Source organism: Haliotis rufescens, unplaced genomic scaffold (genome assembly GCF_023055435.1).
Source record: "Haliotis rufescens isolate VD_foot unplaced genomic scaffold, xgHalRufe1.0.p SCAF_3, whole genome shotgun sequence".
In the NCBI taxonomy this organism is placed as follows: domain Eukaryota; kingdom Metazoa; phylum Mollusca; class Gastropoda; order Lepetellida; family Haliotidae; genus Haliotis; species Haliotis rufescens.
Window position 1 is genome coordinate 42265584 of NW_025964001.1, and position 11953 is coordinate 42277536.

Below are 11953 nucleotides of genomic sequence, written 5' to 3' on the forward strand. Positions count from 1 at the left end.
AATGCAGAAGGCTACAGTGTTGGGGAGTCTTCACATTCTCCGAAAAGTTCTGGGTGGGTTTGACTAGGCAGCGCGTCCTGGGAGAAGTTCCATTCGCTGTCTGGACTGCGTGTAGAGGGGGCTAGGGCCCTGAGCTGATGATGAGCCTAACCAGCCTGACTGTGCCAGGATGACTCAAACCCTCTTTGCTGCATATATTTATTTTAAGCTGTAAAAATTACAACAACAACAACAATAATAATAACAATGATGATGATAATGATAATCATTATCATAATGATGATAATAATAAAAAAAAAGAAAAAGAAAAGAGAGAGTTAAATTAGAAAGTGATAATACTGAGCACATGTGCAAAATCCACACCCTTAAGCTTGCTCAAAGCGCTACATTATTACCCCGGTGAATGGATCAGTGTGCACTCGAGTTTCTCAGCTCCCTGGGGATCATACAACTCATGCTGCTTGTTAATAGCCACTATCAAGAACATATGTAATGGATGTTTATTTCAATACTATTGTTATTGTCAATGCCGTCGTGCTAGATATTCCCTCACCAGTGTAGTTGCCGGATACATAGTATGGCTGCCAACACATAGGCCTATGTGTCGTGGCGCCACATTTTGTCCACCTAGCGATGAGGATGTGACTCCACGACATTCGCGAGGGTCCAGGATACGACCTCGGGGATAGGTAGATGCGGCATTTTCAACATCATCGATTACGATCACAAAGGGAAAAACAACTGTGCACACAGATCACATCAGTTCTGAGCCAAATGTAGCATTTCTTTCTTCCATCGGATGATAAAAAAGGCAGTATAGTAAACATTTACACTCGACATATTTCCTAAATTTGATCACTTGGTAGGAGGGTGAGTCCGGAGGCTCCCAAGGGCTTCATGATCACTCTGAGCCTTAGTAATCCCGTTACTGATGGTTAGTCAAGCTGTGATCACGCAATGTCTTACCCCGGAGTCCCTCCTCGTCGGCAATGTTGTGACAGTAATAGATTGGGGATGTAGCGTTACAGAGGCGGGGTGTATCCGGAAGACAACGATGCCCTCTTGCCGTCTTGATCTAGGGGTGGTCTGAGGATCTGAAGGGCACCGGCACCTCTCTCCCTCTCTTCCCGCAAATCCAAGTTCCCCCGGGAACCTCTTCATCAAAATCAACCATCTACAGCTCGGCAGACTCTCGCTCGTTGAAGCCAACCTTGGAAAAAAAGGATTCAATTTACAGATTAACGAACCATTTGTATAAAAAATATTGCAGTGTGATGCATCTTTAGAGACAGGGAATCTGTCATTATTTTAGTTAACACATACACCGTTTTTCAGTCAAGCCACATCACCCATCAAAGGATTTCTACCATACTTCAGGCCTGTTAGAAGTCGACTGTGATCATCTTTAATGATGTTTTGCATATTACTTGCATTATGTGCATTTCGTTAATTGCAACGAGCTGTAGCTGTGTAGAACATGTGTCTTTGAATAACCTGGCTTGATGTTCATGTGTGTCTGGGTAAAATGTGTTTGATAATCATGTCAATCAAGCGGCATCTTGAACACCAAACTGTCACCCATCTCGAACAACCGACTTCGACCCATCTGGCGCATTGTCGAACACCCTACTTCCACCCAACTATCGCTATCTCAAACACCGACTCCCACCCATCTAGCGCCATCTCGAACACCCGACTTCCACCCATCTAGCGTCATCTCGAACATCCAACTTTCACCCATTTCACGCCATCTCGAAAACCCGACTTCCACCCATCTGGCGCCATCTCGAACATCCGCCTGCCAACCATCTAGCGTCATCTCGAACACCCGACTCCCACCCATCTAACGCCATCTCGAACACCCGACTTCCACCCATCTGGCGCCATCTCGAACATCCTCCTTCCACCCATCTGGCGCAATCTCGAACACCCGACTTCCTACCATCTGGCGCCATCTCGAACACCCGACTTCCACCCATCTGGCGCCATCTCGAACACCCGACTTCCACCCATCTGGCGCCATCTCGAACATCCGCCTTCCACCCATCTGGCGCCATCTCGAACATCCGCCTTCCACCCATCTGGCGTCATCTCGAACACCCGACTCCCACCCATATAACGCCATCTCGAACATCCTCCTTCCACCCATCTGGCGCAATCTCGAACACCCGACTTCCACCCATCTGGCGCCATCTCGAACACCCGACTTCCACCCATCTGGCGCCATCTCGAACACCCGACTTCCACCCATCTGGCGCCATCTCGAACATCCGCCTTCCACCCATCTGGCGTCATCTCGAACACCCGACTCCCACCCATATAACGCCATCTCGAACACCCGACTTCGACCCATCTGGCGCCATCTCGAACATCCTCCTTCCACCCATCTGGCGCCATCTCGAACATCCGACTTCCACCCATCTGGCGCCATCTCGAACATCCGCCTGCCAACCATCTAGCGTCATCTCGAACACCCGACTCCCACCCATCTAACGCCATCTCGAACACCCGCCTTCCACCCATCTGGCGCCATCTCGAACACCCGATTACCACCCATCTGGCGCCATCTTGAACATCCGCCTTCCACCCATCTAGCGTCATCTCGAACACCCGACTTCCACCCATCTAACGCCATCTCGAACACCCGACTTCCACCCATATAACGCCATCTCGAACACCCAACTTCAACCCATGGCATTGCTTTACGGTAAGGCAACTACACGTATCTAGTTACCTCCCCTTAGCTCCAATGCCTTCGTTCGACCAGTACTTGCCCAATGCATAAAGTTATGATTAAGTTTCTCTGTTTGATAAACGCATCACCCATGCAGTCAAGTCTAAATGAAGTCGAGTGCTTTGCACAGACCTTAACTGTCTCTGCTGAGTTCGTCTAAAAAGTCGCCAACAATAGCAGTCTCTCCGCTGGATGATCGGGGAGACACGAGGATCTGCTCCTACTGTCGCTTTCTAGTCCTAATCTTTTCCAATAACTCCAGTCGTCTGCCTCACCTAATCAGCACACGGCCCTGGCACGTGCGGACCTCGCGGGACACACAACATGGCCGACGGGGGGCGTCCGGGGGATGTCGCCAGTCGCCGATAATTCATTGTTAGGAGATATTTCCGTGTAAGGCCCAACTAGATTGAAGATTTCCCTCCTCCAAGTCTGATGCTGCAAACCTACCACTCGGGGAGACACAAGTTCAATGCTAAATTGACACCACAGATAATTGAGGCTAATTTTGCCGGAAAAAGAGAAAGCTTGAATATTTCCGTTTTTTAAAATAGATTCCGTCATCAAAGACCAGCACAGTGTACATATGGTGACGATGGATCAACGATGTGCAAGTGAGATGCGCGGACGTTCACAAAATAAACACGCACTTTATTTGAAACTTTACAGAATTTCTTAAAATTAAAACGTTTTGCTAAATGATTAAAGCATTATAAATATTATGTAGATACTATTACGGTAGCGTGCCTTTATTTGTGATGATTATGTTGTATCAGTCACACACATTGGTCTGTCTTAGATGATATAAAAGCAATCACACACCATTGATCTGTCTTAGATTATGCTACATCAGTCACACACATTGATATGTCTTAGATGATATAAAAGCAATCACACACCATTGATCTGTCTTAGATTATGCTACATCAGTCACACACATTGATATGTCTTAGATGATATAAAAGCAATCACACACCATTGATCTGTCTTGGATTATGCTACATCAGTCACACACATTGGTCAGTCTTAGATGATATAAAAGCAATCACACACCATTGATCTGTCTAGATTATGCTACATCAGTCACACACATTGATCTGTCTTAGATGATATAAAAGCAATCACACACCATTGATCTGTCTTAGATTATGCTACATCAGTCACACACATTGGTCTGTCTTAGCATAGGTTATATCAATCACACACCATTGAACTGCCTTAGATCATGTTACTGTTACATCAATTAGACACCATTGAACTGTCGTAGATTATGTTATATCTATCACACGCCACAGGTCTATTGTAGATTATGTTATATCAATCACACACATTTGGTCGGTCTTGTATTATGTTATATCAATCACACACAATTGGCCTGTCTTAGATTATGTTATATAAATCACACACGATCGATCTGCCGACGATGTTATATCATTTACGTACCACAGGTCTGTCGTAGATTATGTTATATCAATCACACACCACATGTCGTAGATTATGTTATACCAATCACAGACCACAGGTCTGTCTTAGATGTTATATCAATCACACACCATTGAACTGTCGTAGATGTTATGTCAATCACACACCAGGGGTCTGTCGTAGATTATGTTATATCCATCCGTACCACAGGTCTGTCGTAGATTCTGTTATATCAATCACACCACAGGTCTGTCGTAGATTCTGTTATATCAATCACCCACCACGGGACTGTCTTAGATGTTATATCAATTTCACACCACAGGTCTGTCGTAGATTATGTTATATCAATCACACACCACAGATCTGTCGTAGATTATGTTATATCAATCACACATCACAGGTCTGTCGTATATTATGTTATATCAATCACACACCACAGGTGTGTCGTAGATTATGTTATATCAATTACACACCACAGGTCTGTCTTAGATGTTATATCAATTACACACCACAGGTCTGTCGTATATTATGTTATATCAATCACACACCACAGGTCTGACGTAGATTATGTTATATCAATCACACACCACAGGTTTGACGTAGATTATGTTATATCAATCACACACCACAGGTGTGTCGTAGATATTATATCAATCACACATCACATGTCTGTCGTATATTATGTTATATCAATCACACACCACAGGTGTGTCGTAGATATTATATCAATCACACATCACAGGTCTGTTGTAGATTATGTTATATCAATCACACACCACAGGTATTTCGTAGATAATGTTATATCAACCACACACAATCAGTTATATCCTAGCCACAACACTACGTTCTGCCACGGGTGATGTTTTGGTTGTTATGGCAACATCTCCATGCAATGACTGGTAACCCATAGCGACCTTACTGTGGTAGCCCTTAATCTCGCCCAACCTTAGCCTGTGGTCAAGTGTGGACCTGTGGTCAAGTAGTGTATACATGATATGAAGTGAATGGGCGATGGTGAGGTAAACGACGCTTTCTCCGTTGTAAAATGCCCAGCTCGGTTTAAATAGGGATGGAAACAGTTTTGAAAAAATATATTACATGTCCGTACTTCTTTATTCAGTGTTCAAATAAGGTCCCCGTTTCCCAAAGTGATCGTATCGCTACAATTGTCGTTCGTCTGTGATAATGTATGGGAGTTCGATCGTCGTAGCGCGACGATCGGTTTACGAAGCGGGGTCTAGTATAATATGTTGATTGTTGTTTAACCCAATATATTCCAGCTTTATGACAGCGATCTGTAAATAACCGAGTCTGGACTGGACAATCCAGTGATTGGCATCATAAACATCGATCTCCTCAATTGGGATACAATAACATGCATCAAGCAGCGAGTCTGACGTCATAATCACGTTTACGATTGGTTGTGTCGGTGTATACTACTCAAACTTTGAAAGGGGTAAATTTAATGTCTTGTATAAGAAAATGTATGCTAGTATTTAAGTAGAAGGACATATCGGATTATCCCTATCTAGAGTTGAGTAGTATATATAACGTAAAAACACATAACAACATTGTGAGAAGATCTGATAGTTGGATTGTCCTTACATCTCCGACAGGCACAAACGCTCTTTGATAATGTCCACGTTATTTACCTCGCTTGCAACAATTTTAATGCAAGAGGAACATCAAATCTTACTTTCTTTCCATAAATCTATCATGGTAAATACATTAAAGAGCCCAATTACATAAAGAGATTTAGTTCTACGAATATTAAAAGTTATTTTTTTTGTAAAGGAGTTGTCGCTAACCCGGTTCGCCTCGATAATGTTTCTAGGTTTGTCAGCATTTCATCAACACCTGAGACCTGCATCACTTCGGGCTTTCCTCCCACATTAAGCAGACACGCCGTGATATAACTGGAATACTGTTCAAAGCCGCGTTGAAGCCAACTCACTCACTCACCCTTATCGCTAAGAAAACTTTGCGTTTGTGGACCCTGGTTTGTTTTTGAGTGCCACTATGAAGTTAGAACAGCTATGAACGTGTGCCTCGGTAACAATGGAGCGATGACTCATTCTGCTGCCTGCATTGCTTATGGCGTACATGGCCAACAGTATATACTGTAACTAAATTAATTAATTAATTATTATCAACTCAAAATATTTTATTTTCTTTAACTTCAATACACTTCGCGGCCTTCTACGATTAATAATCATCCAAAAAGCTATGCGGCGTTTCACGTTAAAGATCTGGAATAATTTTCTGTAATAGTGTTATGTTAATCACAACCAATGGGAATGATTTTTAAAAAGAGACGATCACACAAAGAAGAGCCGTGTACTGAGGATTGATATATACATTCGCGTAAAACAGGTTGCATTGTTTAGGTGCAGAAAATGCAGTCATTTGACGAAATTTGAGGTGAGGTTAAATGTGGTTTATATATCGAGTTCAAGATAATTGCATTTATATAGCGAAGTGCATGCACGTGTGCGTGCGTGCGTGCGTGCGTGCGTGCGTGTGTGTGTCTGCTTATGGGTGCTGACTCACTGAGATACCTTACCGCAGTTTAACACTGACGACACTTTATTCAAACCCAATATACCGACTCAGAGCCGACCAGTCCTTATTTTATTCCCTTAATACCGAGGGGCAGGGGGAGAAGTAACAACAAGTTCCATCTTTTAACGACTTTTGGCATGAACGTCCGACCTTCTCTCCAGGCAGACTCTCTATGCACTTGACCACGGAGATGTTCTGACGGAATATGAAATAATATACTGCCCCTTATTGAAACAAACAAAACTGTTTTACATTTAGAAATTGTTATCGGGTTGGGGGTGGGGTGGGACGGGGCTAACTTTTGTTTGATTCGAAATTTGAGTTATTTTGCAATTTGAACGCCTGTTTTTAGTTTATAAAAATGCTGCTAAGTTAACACTTTTTATAAAAGAAATCCTTTATGACATATTGCGCTCCCGGGTTTCTAGCCTAGCGAGGCATCTTTACTGCGATGTCGTACAAAATATTGAATACATTCCTGACGGGCCTTGTTGTGAGGCGACGTGAACACGTGCACGGTAACCGGTTGTCTGTGTGCATGATGTAGGCAGTACCCTTGAATTCATATATCTCGCCAACCCCGAGCAGAAAATGGCGATTAAATACATGGGTGAGTGTCCCGGGAAAAAGAAGTATACGCTCGTGTTTGATACCGGCTAAAATGAAACAAGAAACGGTTAGGGGATGATGATGTATTTGATACGGGTATCAAAGGCGATGTTACATGCATCATAACAATGAGTATCTCACAACAGATGACGTGCACATGACGTCACAAGGAGCGTGGTGTCGCAATGTAACAGTAATGATCAGAGTGAAGTGTGGATTTTCAAGTGTATACTTTCTTTTGACCGGCAATGTAGTTATATTTGATAAATGTCTAACAAATCAGCATGAGTAGTATCATGATGAAATTATCTTGAAATTTCAAGTTAGTATCTTGAAATTTCAACTTAATATCTTGAAATTTCAAGTATAAAGTATCTTGAAATTTCAAGTTTAAAGTATCTTGAAATTTCAACTTAGTATCTTGAAATTTCAATTTAGTATCTTGAAATTTCACGAAAAATATATAAGCAAATGGCCCTGAAAGGCTTCCGTAAATACCCGACAGACAAATTGGATATTTCTTTTGGCCATATTCACACTATTACGTGTTGTGAAACGTGAAGATGAAAATGTGGTTAAAAGGTCGTTTTTCACGTAGGTGTCAATCATTGGGACATTGTCGCCAAAGTTGACGAAAGTATAGAGTCGGGCGCGGTGTCAGGTGGGTCATGGCCTATAGTGGGGCAGCGAGTCGGCGGGGAGGCTTACAGTGCGCATGTATATAGGAGTAATCCAAACATGTGAGACAAACCGGCGTTATACCTGTGTTCACACCTGGCCGCCGGCCCAATCTACAGGTAAATGCTATAAGTAAACAGCGTTAGAACCTAATTCATTTAGACCCCACGTCCCAGCAGTTCCAACTGCTGGTAATAGTCGCACAAACACGGCAAAGTTCACGCAAAATAACGAGTAGCAACCATTGTAGGCCGTAAACAAGATTCGGCGACCTGCTACACGACAGTTACATGGAAACAATTCGGCCTACAAGTGTAAGTCTCAAGGCTGGAGTTTACAAGTGTCCGAGACGCTAAGTGCATCAGCTGCTATCGTCGTCACACCTTCAGCATCCCGTAAGAAGGCGGTCCCTTTGATCCGACACGCGCTCTTAATGACGGAATGCGAACAAAGCGGTTTCGTCATCCTCTAATATCACATTTGATTCTCTAATAAACCAAAAATCTTGTAATTTTAATAAATCAGATTTATATTACCCACAAATGTTTTAAAGAAGCATAATACAGGTGTTTTTCATAAGTCAAAGTGCACTTTCATTCATGAGGTTAATATAAGCTGTTATAAAGAAACAAAAATCTCGGAGACGGAGCTCTAAATAAGTCTTATGGGGCTGAACTATCTGTCTTGGGCCATATGAAGATAAGAGGCGACTAACGGCATCGGGTGGTAAGGCTCGCTGACTTGGTTGATGCATGTCTTCGTATACCAATTGATCGATGCTCATGATGTTCAATCACTGAATTGTCTGGTCCATACTCGATTATTTACAGATCGCCGTCACAAAGCTGAAATATTGCAGATTGCGGCGTTCAAAAACAAACAAACAAACAAACAAACAAACAAACATATGAGCCTGGGCTTCAGTTCATGCTTAGCGATTCAACTCTACAAACCACTCATTTCGCGCCGCGTGTTGAAGACGATGACATCGATCACAAAACAACAGTTTGAATCGAGGTAGCACAGTGGTTACATGCTGGCTACACAAAGGTCGTGTTCGATTCCCCACTCAGAGGCATAACGCTCTTCTGAACCGATACCCACAGGTTGGTTCAATGAGTGAGTTGGGTTTAACCTAACTTTGACAAGTATTTCGGTTAAATCGAGGCAGCTAAATTAGGGAGGTTAGCTCACACTATAACCCAGGTGTCAGATCCTTACCGCTTTGGTGAAGTGAACGAACTTGGATCGTAATCGGAGAATCCATGACCAAGGACTGTTTTGTTAGTTGAAAACTAGTTTCCATCATTTCGTCTGTGCTCTTGAAAGACCGTGCATGGTGCTACTGGTTTCTCTTATTGATATGTATCGTGGTTGTTCGGGAATCAGATGGGGATGGGGGCAATTTCATCCTCATCAGTTCCGTCACGATCCAAGGTTCTCAAGTTTTCCCACAGAGTGGGCGAATGAACGAGTGAGCGGAAAATGTGGAGCGAAGTGCTATTCTTTACTGTGTGAGAACTGGTATACCTTACTGTGTGAGAACTGGTATAGTTTACTATGTGAAAACTGGTATATGTTACTGTGTGAGAACTGGTATACTTTACTATATGAGAACTGATATACTGTACTATGTAAGAATTGGTATACTTTACTGTGTGAGAACTGGTATACTCTACTGTGTGAGAACTGGTATAATTTACTGTGTGAGAACTGGTATAATTTACTGAGTGAGAACTGGTATACTGTACTATGTGAGAACTGGTACGCTGTACTATGTGAGAACTGGTACCTGTACTGTGTGAAAACTGGTATATTTTACTATGTGAGAGCTGGTATACTTTGCTGTGTGAGAACTGGTATATTTTACAATGTGAGAACTGGTATACTTAAATATGTGAGAACTGGTATACTTTACTGTGTGGGAACTGGCATACTTTACCGTGTGAGAACTTGTATACTTTACAATGTGAGAACTGGTATATTTTACTGTGTGAGAACTGGTATAATTAAAACTGCTATACTGTACTGCGACTGGTCCAGACTCGATTATTTACAGATCGACCTCACTATAGTATACATCACTATGTGAGAACTGGTATACTTTACTATGTGAGAACTGGTATACTTTACTGTGTGAGAACTGGTATAATTTACTTTGTGGGAACTGGTATACCTTACTGTGTGAGAACTGGTATACTTTACTGTGAGGGAACTGGTATAATTAAAACTGGTATAGTGTACTATGTGAGAACTGGTATGTATACTTTACTGTGTGAGAACTGGTAAACATTACTATGTGAGAACTGGTGTATTTTACTGTGTGGGAACTGGTATACTTTACCGTGTGAGAACTGGTATACTTTACTATGTGAGAACTGGTATATTTTACTGTGTGAGAACTGGTATAATTAAAACTGCTATACTGTACTATGACTGGTCCAGACTCGATTATTTACACATCGCCGTCACTATGGTATACATTAGTATGTAAGAACTGGCATACTTTACTATGTGAGAACTGGTATACTTTACTGTGTGAGAACTGGTATACTTTACGGTCTGGGAACTGGTACACTTTACTGTGTGAAAACTGGTATTCTTTACTGTTTGAGAACTGGTATACCTAAATATGTGAGAACTGGTATACTTTGCTGTGTGAGAACTGGTATATTTTACTATATGAGAACTGGTATACTTTACTGTGTGAGAACTGGTATACATTACGATGTGAGAACTGGTATACTTTACTGTGTGAGAACTGGTTTTACTTTACTGTGTGAGAACTGGTATACATTACGATGTGAGAACTGGTATACTTTACTATGTGAGAACTTGTATACTTTACTATGTGAGAACTGGAATAATTTACTGTGTGAGAACTGGTATACATTTCGGTGTGAGAACTGGTATACTTTACTATGTGAGAACTTGTATACTTTACTATGTGAGAACTGGTATACTTTACTGTGTGAAAACTGGTATACTTTTCTGTGTGGGAACTAGTATACTTTACTATGTGAGAACTGGTATACTTTACTACGTGAGAACTGGTATAATTAAAACTGGTATACTGTACTATGCGAGAACTGGTATACTTAAGTGTGTGAGCACTTGTATACTTTACTGTGTGAGAACTAGTATACATTATTATCTGAAAACTGGTATACTGTACTATGTGACAACTGGTATACTGTACCATGTGAGAACTGGTATACTTTGCTATGTGAGAACTGGTATACTTCTCATATTCTATTGTATAGATCTCATTCAAAGTAAAGTGAGACAATGTACTATATATCCATAACTGGTTACGTGACTGCAACGTGACTTAAGTGTGTCGCAAATCAGCCTGTTTAATATTTATAGCAGTTACTATGACAACATATATCTATATCCATCCATACATTACGTGATGAAGGGAAGTGTTAATGACAACACCTGTAACTTCCTGCTCTTACTGAGAACTAGCGTGAAAACATATTGCAAAGGGGGTAACACCACACACTCACCTTACCGTGTTTGTGTAGATGTGGTGACATGCATGACGTGATGTCCACACGGTGGACGGGAGAGAACGAGTGATATGTCTGACGTGATGTCCACACGGTGGATGGGAGAGAACGAGTGATATGTCTGACGTAATGTCCACACGGTGGACGGGAGAGAACGAGTGATATGTCTGACGTGATGTCCATGCGGTGGACGTGAGAGAACGAGTGACATGTCTGATGTGATGTCCATGCGGTGGACGGGAGAGAACGAGTGACATGTCTGACGTGATGTCCACACGACGGACGGGAGAGAACGAGTGATATGTCTGACCTAATGTCCACACGGCGGACGGGAGAGAACGAGTGACATGTCTGACCTAATGTCCACACGGCGGACGGGAGAGAACGAGTGACATGTCTGACGTGATGTCCACACGGAGGATGGGAGAGAACG

The 11953-nt window shown here is 42.2% G+C and overlaps 1 protein-coding gene across 1 annotated transcript; it reads right to left on the bottom strand.

Annotated features, from left to right (window-relative positions):
* Positions 1-1843: 1843 nt before the first annotated feature.
* Positions 1844-2455, bottom strand: LOC125384386. Its single transcript, XM_048403427.1, has one exon. The coding sequence runs from the start codon at positions 2453-2455 to the stop codon at positions 1844-1846; it is 612 nt and encodes a 203-aa protein (XP_048259384.1).
* Between the last annotated feature and the right edge of the window lie 9498 nt (positions 2456-11953).